Here is a 21,292-nt window from a genome sequence, read left to right on the forward strand (position 1 = left end):
TTTGTATTGTGTTTAGTCTGGCTGAAAAGTTGGAGATGCCAGTTTATTGGTATAAAAACCACAGTAACAGACGCTGGTGGAATTGTGTATGTTTTGCAGTATTTGCCTGGATAAGATAACCTGTGTAAAATGTGCATTGTTTAGTCCCCTTTGCTAACTTAACATTAATTATAGCAGCTGGGAGACCAGACCTGCACCAGAATGAGCGGCACCCTGTTAAAATGTGTTCCAGTATTCAATAAGGAGGCCGCTGCTCCACTTTCACTAGATTCACACTGTTGTATGCCCTTTCTCTGGGCCTAAATACATTCTTGTCCAGGATATTACAGAGTTCTAGAAAGACTATGGCTTCATTTCAAAATGCGTAGAAATAGTGGGACCTTCGAAAGAGATAATTGCCTTTGTTGCATTATGTCCAGTCTGTTGAATTCGAACATGCTTCAGGCGGACTCTAATTGAAATACCAAGTCACCGTGGATGATAGAGAAACAAGCACAAACTAATCTACCATAGTTTTAATCATCATTTTTGGATTAATTTCAGTGTCAGCTCTCTAAAATGTGAACATGTCTTACTCTGATAATAGTTAACACACAACAACAACTAATTTAAAGGCTGCATCTTGTGATTCAAAAAGATTTTTCTACATTTTCTGACATTTTACAAATGGAACAGTAACTCAAGAAAATAGTATCAGAATAGTCAATAGTTACAGTGGATGTTTGTTGCTGTTATATTTATATATGTATGTTATTTAATGTTTCGACTCATCGTTTGAGAATTAATCCACAAATTACTAAAGTAAGTCTCTCACATAATGCTTAGATTTTGCATGCAACCTGATTATTTGGTAAGATGGGCATGCTGTTGTTCATTTATACCACATCTCATTCTGTGTTTATATTACCATATGTGGAGTCACAGGCACTCCTGCAGTTTACTACACCTGTAAGCTTTACATACAACTGCTGTTTTTTATGGCTGTGATGTGTTGAGCAACTTCTCTTCCGTCTTACCACAAACGGTTCTGAAATAGTGTAAGACGTCTATATGCAGCTTTGTCAGGCTCAATGCACGTGACATTTATGCAATCTGTTACTTGGAGCTACTCTAATATAAATGTGTTTTAGCTGATGTCTGTTAGACTGATTGAGGCTCACTGCTAAGATTTACAGTGATAATGGTATAGTACTCTACTAATTATAGGATCTATCAGGATGCCTCTCGGTGTGTTGATCATTTTAAAGAGAGTGGTCATGTACGTCTTCATAGATCTGACATCTTCATCTCCCTGCTTATCAGCAGTGAAAACAAAAGCTGCAGTCCAGCAGCTCCAATCCCCTCACTGGTTGAATATTTAATTTCAGATGATGAATAATTTACCTGGTTATGACATAATGGTGGATGCAGCAAAGGGCCCAGTGCAGCATTATTCATTTTCTCAATAAACAACAGAGGCTCAAATCTTTAAGAAGCCAAAATTTTCCAAAATCTCGTAATATCTAATATTATTTGCATGTTTTTTCTTGAAAACCTTTGGTACGGTGAAGCATTCAATTTCTGCAGATTGTCTGTATCAAGTCACATTGATCTCTTATTTTGTCTGGAAACTTCATGACCTTGTACAGTTCTTAACAGGATGTCCCATTCGACATATTCAGTGAGACTGAACTGACTGACTGAGATCAAAGAAGTAAAATATATTGTTGACTCTGATTGTTGTTTAAGAGACAGGCATATAGCTGATGGTAAATCATATGAAGTGTGATACATGTTGACTAGAGAATGAACTGACAGAGTGAGAGGTCATTTATTCTTGTTTAACAGGGACCTGCTGAGAGAGGGAGAGCGGGTAGCCATCTTTAATAGTGTTTTTATGATCCAATTACAGCCAATTAGATGCTTCCAGTCAACAGAACTGAGAGAGAGAGATGGACTGGTCTGTTCTAAGCTCGGCCATCTGAGGACATGCTGAACTGAGAATGCTAATATGTGTCTGTACTGATTGCAAGTGCAAATACTGCAGTCAGGTGTGGTCACACAACAGTGTTGAATGTGTTAACTGTTTATCTCAGCTATAAGTAGGCTTCAAATGGATCTGTGTGTGTTTTCAGTAATGCCAATCCCAGAAAATGCAAAAACATGCATCAGGTCTATAACATTTGATATGTACCACGACATGGCTGCTGCAACGCCACACTTCCACTGTAATCAATGAAAGTTTATTTTACTAGACTGCCGACATAGAAAATTACTTCTTTGTATTGAACAGGACTACCAGTTTGTAGTTTTAAACACCCTGTTGGCTTTTATTCTGCTTTATCCCTTCCAGAGTTGACTGTAATCTGTACATGTCAACTTACCCATGTTACACAAACTCATTGAAAAACCTGAAGTTTCACAACTAGAGCTGCAACTAACAATTGTTTTCGTCATCAATCGATCTGTTGATCACTTTCTCCATTAATTGATTAGTTCTTTGGCCTACAGTATGTAGTGCTGGAAAATGGTGAAAATGTTTAAGTAGTATTTCCCAACACCTAAAATTACTTCCTTGAATCTCTCAAAAACTGAAAACAGCAATCCCAGAACAAAATCGCACCTTAGTGCTAAAACACTTTGCTGTATGTGTACTGAAGGTGTAGCCAGTACAACATACATTCTGCAGCACATCTGCTCTGTGAAACATCCCCATTACATGTTCACTGTAGCCACAGTGGTAAATCTTTGCACACAATAATCCGTACACAACTAAAAAAAAGTATTTAACACTAAATTAACTTACTTAAGCTTATAAACTAGGATCTTCATCACTGTAAACATGTACCAGAAAAAAACCTTGTCACTGATGATGTTAATTTGTACTTCAGATCACAGCTGAAACTCACATTTTTCTGTCTTGTTAGGGTGGAGCGGTCCACAGACCAGGTCATCAAGCCAGTCAACGTGGAGGCCTTGTCAAAGTGGGTGGGAAAGATCCCAGCTGATGTGGTGAGAGACATGGCTGTCATTGCTCCCATGCTCTCCAGGCTGGGCTACGACCCTCACGCCAACCCCCCCAACTATGGCCGGCCTGACCCCAAAGTACTGGACAACACCAGAAGGGTGAGTACTAAGCAGTGTGCTCTTGATTTTATTTTGGCAATTTTAAACCACTACACCCTTAAATTATTTGCTACAATTTAAGTCACAGATTGGTAGATGAATTCTTAAAATGAACACTGTTTTTTGGAGGGAATTGCATGAGGAGATGGGCACTTCTCTCGTATGGTAAATACGAAGCTATAGCCAGCCAAATTTAGCTTAGCCCAAAAACAAGGGCCCCTGTAATTTCACTGGCCAAGAAAATAGCCCAGTGCAGATATTGTTCAGATAAAACAAGCAAGATCATTTTCCTTTTGGACAGAGCCAGGCTAAACTGGCTGCTGCAGACATGACAGGAGCATCGACCTTCTAATATAACTAAACAAAACTATCTCTTAAGATATCAGACTGACTATTCCTTTAAAACACTCACACAGCTCTGATTTTGAATAATTTTCATATAATTTTGTAGCTTGTGAGTGTCATTATCAGTTCTATGAGCAGTGAAACAATGCAACTTGCAAATTATTTAGGTTTCTCCCCATCATAAAGGAGGCACTACGCTACATCTGACATTCAGTCTGTTGTACTTGACATTACACTATTCTGTGAAAACAATCGTGTAATGTCTTCAGTGACTCTGGATGAGCTTTGTAAAGTCTTTAAAAATAACCCTAATGATATCAAAGTGATGTCTTCGGGGTTACCTTAGCTTAAGCTTGTGAGCTACACATTACTGCAAAAAGACTGTATTGCAGCCAAGGCATAAGGTAGAGGAAAGACACTACATCCTGTTTTGTGGCATGTGCTGTGCAGCGAAGCAATGCTGTGGAGTTGGAATATGAGAAGTATAAGATGCAAGTTGTTTTTTTTTTTGTTTTTTTTTTGTAGAGGTTAACTCATGGCCCTTTCACACAGGCAGAGTGTGCTGCCTTGTGGGTTCAACACATTGCTCGGTCAGAGTCATGGAGCACAGACCAAATTGGGCGGAGTTTTCAAAACTTCCAGCATGACGAGATTACCTCATCCTTTCAAGCGAGAAGCTACCTACTGCCTCAAAACAGGAGATGCCTTGTTGCTACTGCAAAGTTCAACATAATTAAACTTTAGGTGCAGCAGCCGCAAATCGTTGCTGCCCGGCACAAGTCATTGAAATGAATGGGTTTCATAGTGCAGAGGTGCTGTTGTCACATCCTGTGAAAGCACCTGCATAGTTGAAAATAGAAGTCACTGTATGTTATCCTCAGATACATCTGTTTTCAATGTTGTGTCAGTCTCTTGCCACTCCCTAAATGTCAGGAAGTGAAAGTGTTTCCAAAATAATAACAGTCTTATCTGTAGGTTAGTTTTACCACCAACTCAATCATGAATGCCTGACTCTCTCTTTGCATTACATAAACTTTGTGCTGGTGCATGAGCATTATCGTCTTTGCTGTTGCAGTGATGTCCTTTGCCAGACGTCTGACCCTCTTCATATTTGGGCTATTTTTGGAGCAGAATATCTTTTATTAAATGCTTTTCCTCAAGCTGAGCTATCAGGTGACAGACTCTGTAGCTCAGCTCTGTGGGTTGCATACTGTAAGTCTGGCTAGTGGATGTAATTCTGGTTTATTTTTATCTCTTAAGGACTGTGGAGACTGAGCTTTCAAGGTCTCCCTGGTGCTTAAATGCCCAGTTTCTCTATGTGTTGAATTGGGCAATAAAAGAGATACTAACGTCGGAAGTCATGATAGAACTAATTTGAGACATTAACAAATTACTGCAAATCAACAGACCACCAGTAAGATGATGACTTAACATTTCAGACTGTGCCTGTAGAAACTTTAGCAGAGTTTAGGAAAAGAGAAGCTGTAGTTTCCATTAGTGTGAAATTCCGTCCTGTGAAGAATTGATGGTTAATTTTGTCTGCTGCCGGATGACTAAAATAGTACTGTATTCTACAACAGGGCTGACAAACAGTGAAGTCTTCCTTTTAAGTGTTGCTTACAGTTGGATTCGTAGTTTAGTGATGATGCAGACGGAAGAATGTCTGTCTATTCACTGTCAGACTGTGTTTTTCCAAGCATGACCTCTCCCCTGTTGGACTGCTGTCCAAACAGTTCTGGCTGATTTGTTGCTCCCAAGCAAAAAGCATGGAACTCTTTCCAGGTATCTGGGTTTTTCCTGAAACGTCTTGTCTGTTCAGTCATGCTGTTATTGTCTACGCCAAATGCTTGTTCATTTCTTCAAACAAACATGAAATGCAAGACTTCTGTCTTCCACAGAATTTTTCTGAGGAAAGTTTAAGCCTGGTATTTAAACCTTCAAGTTTACCTTGAAGTTAAGTTGCTGTGTGTTTAAGTGACTCTGATTACTGTATGGTTGCACATGTGGACAACCCATGCATTCCCCTCCTTGTCAAAAGTTGGAACCCACATTACCCACAACGCAACTCAACTGCCGACAGTTTGTTCAAAGATGGTATGATGCTAGTAGCAACTAATGTAATTGAGCCTCATGCCGAGATGAGGAGGGATTCTGGTAAGTTCAGTTTCTTCTATCTCCACACCCCCAGATGTTTTTACTTTTCAGTCGTGTAGTCTTCAGATCAAATAGACAATTGCCTCAAACTGGATCAGGTTATGTCTGGAGGCCATTCATCTGATTTTATACAACTTCCTCTGGAGACACAAAACTTTTGTTTTTTTTTTTCACATAATTTTTAATGCTCGTCAAACATCTGGAAACCTACATTTACGAGTAAAACAGGTGTTTCTAGGGCTGTGTGGCACAGCTAAAACTTTTATCACAAACTGTTTCATTATAGTTGATAGTGGTAATTATTCTGTTACAGCCCCTGGTGGCCGGATGCTCTCTGCTTTTGTGGTGGACTTTGTGTGGGGAGATGACTTGTATGAATTAAGCTGGCTTGAGAGCTTGCTCCAGACCCCCAGTTGCCAGTCATGTCAGCTGATTAGCCCTTTAGCTCCGGACCTGCACTCCAGCCTCTGTTCTCCCTGCCTACGGCCCTGTCTGATTAAGCCACCACCCGGTTTCCTCCTTTCCGCCATTATCACAGCAGAGCATAAATCTACAGCCAGCCTCACAGTCAAGGCGGCTGTGATTTAGTGTGAGCAGCTTGCCTTGGTGCCTCTCGTGCCTTTGTCCTCTGTGTAATAATATAACTCCTGCTAGTAGCTGTTTAACTTTGGTTTGAAGTTACTTGTTGTGCCTTGTCTTCTGTGTTTACTGTAGCCATTAGAAATGGTCACTTGCTCTGAGGAACTTGTCTGTTTAGTTAGTTTTACACTTGCACTAAGTTGTTAGTTTCTTTTGTCAGCCACGTGGGTGTTGCTATTGTGTTTAAGTTTGGTTAGGGAGTTCAGTCTTGTGATTTTGTTTTACCTAGCTTTCTGACTCTGGTTGTTTGATTTAGCAACACCTACTAGTTCTGATTTTTTATTTTTTTTGGTAGTGTAATTATCATTTACTTTGTTGTTCCTTTGTATCACTAAGCAATAAATTGCTTTACCTCACCAACAACACCTAGTCTTTTTGTTACTCCCAGCTGACCCTAGACAGCTGGGTCATAACATATTCAGAATTTCTAATGACCTAATTTTAAAAAGGTCCAGTAGAGGAAACTTTTGAATAACAATAAAGGTAAAAGTAAAAATTTGACATTAAGATAGTAGCGAAAAGCACACAGTAATGAATACCTTTTCAAATCAATAAAAAAGAAATGATCTCACTTTGATTAGATCACGAAAGCAAGATCTACTTTGATGAAAGCTGTTCTCACATTAATTAGACATAAAAAACATCATACAATAAATAAATAAATAAATATTATACCCAGAGGCCACCGCACTATGCTGATGTTAAAGTTCAGAGTGGCCGAGATGTCCATGTGCACCCCAACGTCAAGTCCATCAGACCACAGAGCAGGCTCGTGAGGGAATGTTGCTTAGGTAGAGGTGGTGGAGCACACCTCCACCTGAGTGTTTTATGATCGTTAAGCATGTCTTGCACAGGCAACCACTGGCTCATGCTACTCACAGTCTGAATTAAAGGAGGTCTGCGCACAAATAGAGTCAACAAGAGTCCCAGGAAGTCGTAGACTAGCACGCCTTGGGAGACCTGCACAAAAGCCAACTGGGAGAATGATGAAGGGCAAAGGAGCTCCATTATCAAGGGATAGGATATGATGTTTATGAGTTAGAGAGGCAGCACACTTGGAAATTAACTTTACATTTTCTGTGTGTTTTCATGGTTTGTATTTGATGCATGTAAGCGAAACTATTGAAGATTATATAAAACAATTTTCTTACTGCTGTTGATAAAGGCACCAGTACATACTGGAATCATTTTATTGTCCAGACCCAGAGTTCCTCATTATCATTTCAGACAATGTACTTCCAGTGTTCTACATCCACTCTCCACATGACAGTGCACAAAGCCAGGTCCATAGTATAACCTGACTCATCAATATTTTAAACTTAAAACCTCAGTATATTGCCAAGTGTCTTTTGCAAAAACGCTTGACATTAAAGAATACTGTTGTAAAGGAGCCTGATTGACCTGCTCAGAGCCCTGACCTCAACCCCTTCCAGTCCTTTATGTTGACCCGGAGCACCAACTCTGAGTCAGACCTGATCCACTAACATTAGTTTCAGACACTTTTCAGATGACATATAGTGTAGAAGGCATAATTCACTTAATTTTGAAACCTGAATATTAAACATAGTGTCAAGCCATGACTTAGGAGACTAAATGGGCAGTTAGTAAGCTCACTTTCCATTTTTACCATCTATTAACTCATACGTATTGTCATGCACACACTAGTACAGAACAAACAAAGTTGCACTAATGAGTGGGCCTGAGTTCTTGCTAAAGCTGGTATTAGTCTGTCTCAGTGTCATGTCATATGTCACTGTAACTCCAGCCAGTGATCATGTATTTTTGTGTCACACGCAGGAGGTCCTCTCTCAGTATAGCCAGCCATTTATTCTGCTACGGCAGTGTTTCAGCAAAGCATCAACACCATCTCCAGCTGCTTCCCATTCCAGCAAGGAAGTGTCTCCCTGCTCATATAAAGCAGTGACTTATGCATCAGCAGAAAGACAAAACACCCAGGGGCGAGAATCTGCACACTCAGTGAAATCTAAATAGCCACGGCAGTGTTAACTGTGGGGAGAGGGGGGTGTAGCAGAAAACAGGCATCAGCCACCTCAGAATGCTGTTGTGTGTTTTTTACTTCTGGTACACATAAAATTTTACCATCATCTGGACAATGTAAGTTTGACTTTTAGATTTTCTCAAAGTGGTGCTTTGATGCTTCATGTTGCCCTGCGGAAAGTATTTCTTAATTTTCTCATTGTGCTAAAGTTGAGTGCTTGTTGGGTCGGCCTTTGGATTAGTTTTTTCATTTGTTTGAGGGGAACCCAAGAGGGGGAACGCAAAGAAAGAATAAACTTGGTGCAATCCGTCATGTTGTCAAGTGTTATGACTTGAATGGAAAACATTTGCAGTCGTTTGCAACTCATGAAAGGGGAGAGAAGTACTTTTTTTCATTTGCGCATTCATTGGAAAAATGTGTCTGACCACAAACAGAGATGGAAACTACAGACATGGTAGCAGAGCGGCAAACACCTCTTGCTATGCTGTCATAGATTTTAATCTTAAAGCGGAGGGTTCGGGTTAGTGGTGGTTTTCCATGAAGATGTATGAGTGGCAATACAGTTTCCTCTGAACAATCAGTCATAGTCAATCTCTCAAACTGATCACTGATTCAGTTTCTCACAAACTGACGTGTCTTCCTGGTAGGGCAGCATCTAGTGATTATTTTGATAGTAGAGTGATAAAATAATTGTATTAATTGTTGAAATAAATAATCAGCTCTTTTTTTTATTAATAGTCGCACACTTACTGGCTTATATCATCTTGTCAGTTTACAAATTGAACTTGAAGTAGTTTTGGGGATGTGCAAACACTGAAGACAACAGCAATGCTCATTGCGTATTTTTCTAATGTGTCTGTTTTTGTGATTTATGTGATTAATGCAACAAAGACAAAAATGTTTTGTTTAGTATTCCTCTGTGGCATTTCAATCTAATTTTTACTTTCTTGGTGTACGGTTACCATGGTTACAAGTAACATCCTCTATGGCTAGGTTAGTGAAAAAGGCGAAGTATCCATGTCCCTCTGCTCTGCAGTGATACAACAGACAGACTCTCCTCAGTTTATACAGCTATCATTTGCAAACTCTGAACTGCCGTCTGTATGCCAGCTTAGCTAACTTAGCATTAGCATTACTGCAGCTACTTGTTTTATAGGAAGCAGCAACATCTTTCAGGGATGATTCGTGAGTTTTTAACTAAAATGCTGTCTGGGTTAAAAAAAAATAACATTTATCAGACCAAAAGGAACGTTAACATCACTTTTACATCACCTGTGTTACATGAGCACGGTGAGAGATTCACATCAGCTTACCTTTTTGTAAAGGTCAGCTGCTGCTTCAGTGTTTGTAGTGTGTCTCAGCTGCTTTGTTGTTGTTTCTTGTTTCATTCTTGTTAAGTTTTGTTCAAAAACATTTTTTTTTCAATACCTGATAACGTCAGACAACATTATTAACAGACAGATATTGTTACTGAGTGTAAGGGGCTTCTTATAAAGAACACTTTAACACAGTTGGGCTGCTTTTCAACATGTTTTGTGCAGCAGAGTAAACTTTTACTGATCCAGAGCTTCCACGTCTGATTTCACAGATGTGATGTGCTGCGGTTTCCAATGCCTAACTTTATTGTATGATAAAGACCTGTTAAAGTTCTTCTGTGCTGAGGTCAGCAGTGAACTTCTTCAACTTGCAGTGGATGTTCCCAGACTGTGAGAAGGTGGCTCATGCTTTATGTAATGCACTACTGTTGGCTGACCTTATATCTACCGTTACACATATGACGTTTACATTGAGCAGTGACACGCTTTACTTCAGTAATCAGTAACATCTTCATGTCAAAGCTTTCAGAGTGAGTGTAAAAAACACATCTGATGGTGCATTAGAACAGAGGGAGGTCATGGTCATGATAAGAGGTGAGAGTTATCAGAGTTGGCCTTTAAAGCAGGGTAGATGCTGTACGATTGTAATTTTTTTTTTTAGTAATCTTATACAATGTGTTAACTCACACTGTATGTTTTGGGCTGCCTTCCTGCTGCCGGAATACTCTGCTCACATTGTACAGGTCAACCAACCAGCCACCACACGGAGCTCCCTCTAAACATGAAGTCCCCATTTGGTTCTGGGCAGTGACAACTTTAATAAAGTTTATTGAAACAAGATGGCTATGTCCTCAGTGTTGACCAAAAATAATAAGGCAGTGTTATATTTTCTGTAGACAGGTGAAGTAGAGAAAAGTATTGATATGCAAACAGGTGATTAAGGATGTTGCTGACAGCGTTGGAGGAAATTTAGCTCCTGAACATATAACCGATGTGACAGTGACTTTTCAACAGAACCATATGAATGCACTAATCTGACAAAAAGATTGCGTGAGTATGCATATTTGTCTTGTGTTTACACAGAGATTGTGGATCTATACAGAGTTTAATGCATCTGGCCCTAGGACTGCATTCATAGCAAACAGCTGTCGCTCATCAGTAGCTCCATTGTGCTTGTCATCTGCTCCTAAAATCACAATGCCTCACTGTAAGAAGAGTACAAACAAGCACATTTCCTGAAATGTTGGGCAGCTTCTTTCAGGCTGAGTGCTCACAGTGTTTGTTATCAATTTTCAATCAAGGCCGCCATATGTCAGTATGCTGGTCAGATATCAAAACTTCATTATGTTTCCTCTTCATGATCACTATGTTGTGTATTTTAATGCTTTTCAAATGTGCCTGTGGTCCTGTTTACATATGTTGGATGCAGTAAGCGTTCATGTCTGCATATGCTTGCTCCTCCTCTGCCTCTGCTCTCTGAAATAGTTAACACGCTCCTGACAATAGACCTGCATGCCATTTTGGCAGCATGTGCGTGTTGAAGCACCATTTGTCAGATTTATGCCGTATACATCTGCAGATGATCAGTGTGATTCCCCTGCATCAACCCCAGCTGCAGGGTTTATATTATTGTTTATTTGCCTCCTCCTCCTGCTGGGCTGGAGTTCTTGGATAAAGAAGAGAATCTCCCACCAGCCCGGTCCAAGTGAACATAAAGTTTGTCACAGCGCCCTGCAGTCAGTTTGTCTATAAATGTTATAGTGCTTAAACAAGCTGCATCTGCACTCTGTTTGTATTTATGGGGTCATTTTCGTGCAGGGCAGTGCAGTGAACAGCAGTAGTTCTGGAGTATTGACCAAAGTGCATCTATAGCAGTGTTTTCAACAAAATTTTAAGCAAATTTTAAGCAAACTTTTGAAATGACACACACAACAAAAGAAAAACTAAATTAAGCTTGTTTCCATTAACTGCCTTGGAGCAAATACTTTGGACTGTGTAGGCAAAGTTACGCATGGCTGCAACGAATAAAGTCGAGGAAACCAGAAACAAAACCAGTTGTTTTCCAACCGCTAAAAAACCTCAAATGAGAAGACACACATCAGACTTTGGCTATCTGGGAGTGAAAAGTGGAGAGAAGTCTTTATTAGTTGTTATTAATCTGAGAAGTTGTAATTATTCTTTCATGCTAGCTCGTATTGGCCAGGAGGTGCAGATAGAGCTGGTCAGTCAAGTGAGTTAAATGTTTGTGACAAAAAAAAATCTGTCTTCATGAAGTATGTTTTTTTTTTAAGGCAAAAAAACACCTTAGGCAGGTGTCAAAACCTTTTTTTTATTTTTTATAACCTTTTTTTATTAATGTTTTCTCTAATTAGATATTTAGAGATGCACACAAAAGTATATTATGGAAGCACAACTTACAGCATATTATAAAAGGTCAATGAAAGTTGCCAAAGCTCTGTCAGCTTTTAGCTCCATACTTAAAATATTCTAGCTTAACTTGTTAAGTATTCTTTATCAACTTAAAAAAAAAAAAAAAAGTTAATTTTTTGATGGCCAGGTTGGAGGTAGACCATCATAAAGTTGTTTCAGTAATTCGGATACCGATCAGTTGGCTATTTACATCCAAATTTCATTTGGAGTAATATTGGAGTCCAATGCTATTTGCCCTTGTAGCTTTGTTAAATTATTATTCATCAACTTCAGAGAAAATAACGTTTTCCTAAGTTTCTAGTAACTTGCTGACTGCCGGATGCTGGTGTGGGTTTAGGAATAGAAAACCACAACAAAGATCCACAATGGGCTAAAAGGTAGCTTTCTGTGGGTTCATTTAATATATAAAAAAGTTAATAGTAATTATTATAGTATTTTTTTTTTTTTTACAAAATTCTTGTTGTCTGCCTGGTTTACTAACCAACATTACAGTTAGTCGACATAAATAGGCATCAGCTAGATACGTATGGTATGTAAACCTGGTGCTAGTTGTTGATGTCTGTTTCTTTTAGACCAGCTAGTCAGAGAAAAGTTATTTAGCCTTTTAAGTAAGTGCTGATAAGCAGTGTAACAATAACAATGAGAGATGAGTCATGAAGTCAGCGAACTGACTTTCCACAGCAGTACATCTATAGTCACCACAATAAGACAGTAGCAATTAAAGCAGGCGGCAATTTACTGTTTCAGGGTTCAGCTTTTAATAGCATTGGTTTTGGAACAGTGTGTAGAAACACATTTAGAACACTATTAGGAAACTTGTGATTTAATACAATTCATTACCCAGTTTTATTAACAACTTTTCCTTTCCATGGGCATGGCATACATAAACTAGTTACTGCGCTGAACAAGGAGACACAAGTATGCGTGTGGTTTGTTCTTCTGTTGGTGTTGCAGGGTGAGTTTCCAGGGAAATGGTACATAACTAGCAGACTCACTCGTAAAAAGAGATGGCAGTGGTTTTTTTTTAAAAGAAACTCCAATTTGGACCATTCTCTTATTGATTTATTCTACTCCATCAGTGCAGCCCTCTGTTTCTTTCTCCATCTTCTTACTGTTTCTTGGTATGTGGTCATTCTAGTTTATTTGTCTCTCTGTTTTATTCATTGTTTTGTAATTCCACTTCCTTGGATTTTCTCTCTCAAAGTCTTGTTAAGTTTGTACGGAATAAACTTAAGGCCACACTGCATTACAATGGTAGCACCCACCTCCCAAATTCTGTGTTGCATTGCATAAGACATCTGGCAACCAGCCCTCAACTAAACCACTGTATGATGAAGCCACATGTGGAAATGCTCTCTCTGCTGTCTTGAATTTTCACTGAGCCCCATCCAAATATTTACCCTCGGTCTCCTCTCCTCCTCAGCCCTGATTTTACCACAGAATATGCTGCCTGGAACTAGCCGCTCTGCAGAGAAAAGAATGTTTGCATTGTTGAGACAGAGAGGGTGATACGGATGATTAGGGAAGCTTGACCTGTTGAGAACAGCCTTATCTCAGTGGTGCTTTGTTGTTTTTACTGTGAGCGAAGACCCATCTGGATTAAAGGTAATCCTTCTAAGTAGTGTCGGCCCTGTGGTCAAAGCAGTTAACAAAGTCGATGCATATCTCCCCAAAACCTCTGTGTTTATATTGATTCAACGCACAAAGCTTCCAGGAATTTATTCATAGACATGCAGAGGTAGATCTTGTCAGAAAGAGGGTTTTGTTCATTTTTAGTTTTTCAAACGGTTCCCTCGTCATTTAACTACATATGAAAACTATTCAGTTCACTTTTATTCAATTTAATTTATATAGAGCCAACTCACAATATGTGTCATCTCAAGGCACTTCACAAAGTAAGGTGGAGATCTTACAAAATTTTATAGAGAAACCCAGTGAATCCAAACAACTCCCTTTGAGTAGCACTTGGCGACAGTTGGACAAATAACAGGAGGAAACTTCTGGCAGAACGAGGCGCATGGTGAATGGCTATTTGCCTCGACCAGTTGGGGTGAGGATAAAGAGCTGAATAGAAAACAGACAAATATACACAAAAGAACAACAAACACTAGTTAGGTTGGTGAGGCCAGTAACTGCAGCAAGAGATACCTACAAGGATAAAACAAAAAACTGCAGACACACAGTTACTGAAATGCAGTGGAAGCATATAAATGTATGGACAGAGAAGGAGAGGATAGATGGGGAGAGGTACTCCAGCAGTCTAGGCCTATAGTAGTATAACTAAGGAATGGTTCAGGGTCCCCTGAGGCAGACCTAATATGTGATTTATCTATGAACTACAAACTAGTGATGATGAAGCCAGTATTGCGATTTAAATTGCAAAAACATTCTACAAAACCATGCTCAGGCTAAGAGCATTGACATGAAATAGCCCCACCAGAAAGATGGGATCATGTACAAAGTGAGTTGAACATGAGGAACACAGAGCACAAGTGTCAGTGGATGATATGAGAGACAGGCCAAAGGACAGACAACCTACACAGTTTACTTTCGTTTGGGGGCTAGTATGAGCATTAAACAGCAGGGATCGTTCACCCCATTGGTGATTCATATTCTTAGTGAAGGAAGTTGTTGCTGGCTCCTTCTTCCCGATGGCATTATGCAGCTCAAGAAAGATGCCTTTTTGTTTTTCTTCCAAAAAGTGGCCTTAAACATATTGAGCATAAGTGCAGTTGTTAAGCTGTGACAAATACTGCTCATGTAAATGTACTGACAACTTCATTTTGTTGTTTGGCAAGTTCAGAAATAAGGCAGCAACTAAGAATTACTGGTGATATTGATTAATGTACAGATTTTTTTTTCAGTGATTTCAATTATTTGTCACATGACAGTAATCTGTCATATATGACATAATATGTCAGCAACATGGTGACATTCTCAAATGCCTTGTTTTGTTTGACCAACAGTTCAAAATCCAAGGATTCAGTTGTACATCAAGAAAAGTGTAACGTCGTTATATTTGAGAAACTAGGAAAATATAGTTTTCCTTTTAAATTAGATCAGTATTTCTTTAACTGCTAAATTAGTTGTAGATTTTTTTGGGGGGGGGGCAATTTGCCAAGTGAGGGTGCATACCACATGCCCTCGGCAGCAGAGTCTTTGGCTCAACTCCTAGCCAACTCCTAGCCTTTTCTGCAAGCTGTTTTCCTGCGTTCTTTTCCAGGGACTGCAAAAAATAAATAAATAAATAAATAAATTTGCCTCTCAGCTCACATTGACTTTCCAACAACTTAAAGCGATATAGCCTTTGGCAGAATTTCCATCTCAAATTTGCCTCTACCAAGTCAGATCAATGAAGTCCAGTCAAATATGGGTACAGGTGTGGAACTCATATTGTGGAATTAGAGCTAACAAAACAATAAAAGAATCAATTGCATACAGCCTCACCTGAACCCAAGAATACTTGAGTACCTTTGCATGGGCATCTGTACAAATGACTGTTAAAAAAGCACCTGCACTTCTGAAGTTTTTATCTGACTGCTGGGCAGCAGAGGTTGTTCCAGCTTGCTGTAAATGAGGCTCATCAGGCCTGGCTCTGGAAGCCACAATCAATAGCTTTTAAGTGGCTTTGCAGTGGTTCTGATCCCTGGTGAGAAATGGATATTGGGATCAATAAGTTCTCAGTTTCTCCACAGTAACAATAATAACATGAGTTAGTGCAGAGATGAGAAACCAATGTCTGAAGAGTTGCTCGTCCAGTGTGTTGTGCTTTGCGGCTGTGGCTGGACTTTTTCCGTCATATTGGTGTGAGTAGACCAGATCACATCATATCGATCCAGGGTGATGGTCAGTGCTCAGCTATCATGATGCTCTTTGGATCTCACACCTCTACAGAATCATATTCATGAAAGCATTAGCTAGACAAGTGTGATAGAAGAAAGAAAGAAAATGGATTAATGAGGACCTCAAATGAACAGTTTATTGATCGTTGCATCTTACTCTGTTATGTCAGACCATAACTTGAGCTGTGTTTGTATATGTCATATTTACTTAGTGTAATAGTTGAGAAACTTGCCTTCTATTTCCAGTTGACGATAAGGTTTTTTGAAGGTTTCTTATTGTGATTTCTTTCATCTGAAGTGAAGCTGACCTTATTACAAGCCTATCACACAGTCACATGCTGTAGTCATATACGTAAGGCTTTAGGAGTCGTTATGCTTTAAAAAAAAGACTTGTGGCGTGGAATGCCACTTTGACCGTATGATTGGACAGGTCTGTGTCTTTCAAATGTTGTCCCTGACAATCCATCAATCATGCCAACTTTAAACAGCAGTCAGGCGTGAAGAGGTGAAAATATAAGTCAGGCTTTGAACTACTCTCAAGTTCAGCTTCCTTCATTGAACACACAACTACTTCTGTCACTTTGTGTTGGTAGAGTCGATTGTGTTGTTGCCTCTTGAATGCCTTCTCATTTGTACAGTTCATTTTCAGGATTCAAGATTGAAGATAAGCTTTATTTGTCACGTACACATTTATACACGGTACAGTGTGCAGTGAAATATATTTTGTACCAGCATCCAGTTTTAATAAAAAGAAAAAATAAAATAAAAACAAGTGTTCAAGAAGTATATATACTCTATGTGTATGTATACATGTATACATACACATAAATAATCACATAAATAAAGCAAATGGAACACTGTTTTGTCAGGACTACAAATGAATGCAACGGAAGCATAGGCCATCCAGAGACGTACAGTAAGTACCGCAGTGGGACGCAAACTAGGTCTTGGTTTCACCTTTAAGTTTAGTCATTTGACACAAATAGAAACACTTTTGCCTTTAGATGCACTCTGGTGACACATTTTGAGAATAGTCAAACCATGAAAACAGCACGTTGTGTACCGTGCACTGTTGGCTGCCTTCAGCTCACCAAATAGTTTTGTATCATAAGTCCAAATACAAACAACTCACCAGTGTTCAGTAGTCCCAGTGCTAGAAGCACATCAGAGCTTTTTTGAGACCTTACTGGTAAAAACATGCACATGGTTCTGAAAGGTTTGATGTTGACAAACACGGTGAAATCAGGAGCTGTCTGATCCGCATAAGATAGCCAATCTAATCAAGCATTTGATGGCAACTTGTTCTTGTTTGGCAGTTTTTAGTATTTGGTGCTACAGAGGCTGGTGCTTCGTGCTCTGTCCAAAGTCATTCTGCGGTTTAATACCCAGATCAAGGTCTGATTTGAGGTCAGTCTCTGGAGTCTTGGCTGTGTGTATGCACTGAGTGTATTTACTCCTCCTGGCAAAAATCTGCCACAAGGAGATAAGGAGCTGAAAATCATTAAAGTGTCCTGTGAGGGTTCCTGTTTGCAACAGTCTACACACAGTAAAGTTTGAAAGCGGTACAGTCTCATGACTTTGTAGCATCAAATCTGAGATGATTTGTTTAACTGCACTTCAACTCTGGTGACATCCTTCATGCACAAACCTCAGACCAGTGTGTCCCAAACAGCAGCATTTTGTTTGAGGTAACAATATCTCTAGAAAGTTTCCTCCCAGAGAGGGTGGAAGTAGACAAGCATGCAGCTGAAACATTCTCCCCTGCCGATCATGGCTCCACACTGGCAGCTTTTCAAACGCACTGGGCTGTTACCACATTTAACCCCCCCGAGACCGGAGCTTAGTCACAGGGAGCTGCAGCCATAATACTGAAGCTGAACCACTGCAGGGTTTAGTTTGGCACTACCACACCAGACTGACCTGCTGCTTGTACCAGCAGGCGCCTTGGCTGACCCAACTGTGCTGGTCCCTCCCTGACTGAGCTCTGCCTGGCTCTACTGAGGCGTGCTGTGGCAAGGTTTCTTGGTTTCTACTCTCGTACTGTCTCATCTGGAAAATGTTTTGATACTTCTATCTCAGTGGTTTTGGGGGTGAGGTTGGAGTATTTTCTGTTGTTGCTTCAGCCAGAAGTGCCTGCTTTCTCTCGTGGTTTGTCAGATAGGCTATTACCCAATTCTTTAAATCATTTAGCAACAATTTGATGCTTTAAGCTTCTCAAATATGAGGATACGTTGCTTTTGTCTTTTTTCACAAATGCAATATCTTTTAGGTTTTGGGCTTTTTAAAGATTACTCCTTGGGCCTGGGAAACAGAAATAGATATGTTCTTATGGTGACGTTTTACTGACCTATGTCCACAGTCATACTAGCAGCTCTCTGAAGCTAAACATAAGGCCGATTCATGTTTTCCACATCTGGAATGGTATACCTGACATAAATGTCATCTCAAGTGTGAAAGTCCCTGTCTGTCTATGCAGAACCTTATGGCAACGTCCATGTGCAACCCCAGATGCGCAGTATTGTGGACTGTCTGCATTGCAATACTGTATGAGGAGATTCTTGGTCATCCATGCCTTTACAATTGATCACTGAGACAGATGAAGTTGAAGTGGTTGCTGCTGGACCTAAAAGGAGTTTTGATTATTATATAATTTCCATCGATGGAGCCCAAACACAGTCTGATGTCCTAATTTCTCTAGAAATCCTGTGTTATGTCAGCACACTGTACTCATCATGACATCATGACACATCATGACACAGTGCTGTAGCTCATCTGTAACCTGCATCATGTAAAAACGCAAAGTCAGAGCCTTTCAGAAATGTGCATTGGAACCCCACGTGTTTTTCTGTCTTCAATATGAGGAGCAATGCGACCGTCCACCTGACAGACTGACCTGTACCTACTTTAGCATGACTAGAACCACATGTGCGTCTGTTTTCAGTCCTATCTGTCTGCACACACAGATGGCAGAAGCAAGAGTTGGCCCTTCGGCACAAGGGCACTGTGAGCCACATGCTAACACTAGAATGATAACGATGATAGTTCAAACAGGGTGTTTTAAATCAGGTATAAACATCTTGCTTCATCATGTGAGCATGCTGACATTTACTAGTTAGCAGTAAACATAAAGTACAGCTAAGACTGATGACGAGTTCATGGTAAAACGGTAAGGGTCACTGAAGCTACTGATCATGAAAGTCACTCATGGCTTCCGAAAAGTCCATGCAGCAGGTGCTGGGATATTTCACTGAACAATAAACATGCTGATAGCAGTACCAGTTGCCAAACCAATTTAGATTCATCCTAAGGGACCCATGAAAATCTACTCCACATTTCTTAGCAGTCCGGAAAAAAGTTGCAGACTGATGCAGCAACACTTCCGTCCATGGTGCCTTAGTGCTGGTGCGGTTAATGATTATCTTTTCAGCCCTGTTGTTTAGCTATCTAGTATGCATTGTATTCAGTAGGCTTAGACAGACATGGGAAGAGTTCTGTAGGTTCTACCTTGTAATTGCATCACTAATTAAAAAGTAAAATGTATGCAGCTGGACCAGAAGTGCTGACTAGTTGGAGTTGTAATTAGAAAGCATTTCAAAGGGAAGAGTGTAACGGAGGGGCCTTCACTGTGGTTGTAAAGGGCTCGTTTGGTTGTTATCTAGCTGTGGGATGATGACAGGAAAGAGGCAAACCAGTGTCTCTGTCTGTCAGCTGATTGGGGACTGAGCGCAGTATTGGCAGTCTGACGTCCCTTCCATCTGTCTGTGCACTATTTCAGCTCACTTTATGTGCTTCAGTTGAAAAGGCTGTAAATCGTCACCATATGAATATTCGTCCTTTCACGAGCATTTTAACAGATCCTTCAGTGGTAATGGAGCTTGAGGTCAGAGTCTGCTGGACAAGAGCAGGCTGGCTTCATGTTACAGCGATTCTGTCATGCAGACATGACGTCTGGCCTTTGATTCGTCTTCTCTCTGACGGACAGATTGATCTGTAGTGTGCAGGGCAGACTATACTTCTGTGCACTTCAATTATACACCACTTGGATTTATTATGTGTGTATGTGTGTGACCTGCTGTACAACCAAAGGGCATTCTGCCTCACTTCCCCCGTACGTGCTCTGCCTTTTCTGTCTGAGAGTTGGACTGGCTCGGAGCAGTCTGGCCTGGTGCCTCTGTACGGCTGCAAAATGGCACCCAGGAGGAAATCAGAAACATGCACTCGATTCTCCGTCTCTGGTGTTGGAAATCATTTCAGATTACGTTCCGTTTCTGGCCCTGCATCGATTTCAGGCTAACGTGCAAGAAAGCATGAAGGCACGCACGGGGATTAAGGAATGAGTTTTTGTGTTTTGGGGGAAGTTTTAGTCTGTGGGTCCCAGAGAGGGGGGCACAGGACTTCTGAGCTACTCCTTCCAGTCTGTATAAGTCCAGCACAGATTACGTTGAAAAATTGTCATCGCTTACCTCATGTCATGTTTTATGATGTGGTCTGTGATGAAAACCCATTACTTCTTTATTAAAAACGCTCAAAGTGAAGCATTTATATTGAGGTTGGGCAACTTTTGCGATCATCACAGTAACAGTACCATAACATTTAAGTTTCTCATTAGGAGTTGCCCTGTGTGAAAGCATAAATCGTCCGTTTGCCTGCGGTTGACTTTGATGTCGGGGATGTATCGGGTGCAGTTGAGGTTTAGTGGTGACACAGAGGAAAGTCAAAGCAGCAGCAGCTTTTTCCAAAGCAGTGAGGAACCGCAAATCTAAACACAACACAGTAAAAAATAAAACAGGTTTAGTTTTGCATGCTGAGTATGTCTATATTTATCATTCTGAATATCTCGCATCTGCTTTGTAAATACCGGCACAGGCGGGTTTTCTTTGCCCTGATCTAGATACCACTTCAAGATTGACATCTTAAGAAGCTGAGCGTTGGAGCAGAGCAGGGAGTTAAAGCATCCTACTTGGCCTATTTACACCTACAGTTCTATGCTAATGAGCGCAGGGAAGTTTAGGACATTTTAGGATTGTCGGGGTTGTTGTTACAGCGACTCAAACCCTGCAGCAGTATATACATTATACTGTACATTACTACGCTGCAAAGAAAGAGAAATAAAGCATGAAAGCATCAAAGTAATGAGTCAGATTGTGAAGAAGAACAGTTTCTGTTTCCCTCTGTTACTCCCCTGATATTCAGTCTCTCTACATGATCACACTGTTTTCACTCGTAGCCCAACTTAACCTCTACATTCTTCTTTGTCTCCGGCTGCCAGAACGGCTTTGTGTTTCCATTCAGCATGAAGGAGGCGACGTCCTGTGTAGATATCATTCAGTTTCTGTGGAAATAAAATTCTTTCTTGTAAGAAATGGATGATGAAGGCCAGAGTTTTGTATTTTCCTGGAAAGACCCTTCCAACACACACACATGCGCGCACACACACACACACACACACACACACACACACA

At 40.3% G+C, this 21,292-nt stretch overlaps 1 protein-coding gene across 2 annotated transcripts in view; it reads left to right on the forward strand.

Moving 5' to 3' along the window:
* The window catches only part of tpst1 (tyrosylprotein sulfotransferase 1), a 52,732-nt gene that overhangs the window by 26,469 nt on the left and 4,971 nt on the right, over positions 1-21,292 (forward strand). For both annotated transcript variants that reach the window (XM_008299173.1, XM_008299174.1), the window contains exon 3: positions 2,907-3,105. In XM_008299173.1, coding sequence (XP_008297395.1) covers positions 2,907-3,105 — 199 coding nt within the window. The remainder of the gene's footprint in view (positions 1-2,906; positions 3,106-21,292) is intronic.

This window comes from Stegastes partitus, unplaced genomic scaffold (assembly GCF_000690725.1).
Source record: "Stegastes partitus isolate 25-593 unplaced genomic scaffold, Stegastes_partitus-1.0.2 Scaffold1385, whole genome shotgun sequence".
Lineage (NCBI taxonomy): Eukaryota > Metazoa > Chordata > Actinopteri > Pomacentridae > Stegastes > Stegastes partitus.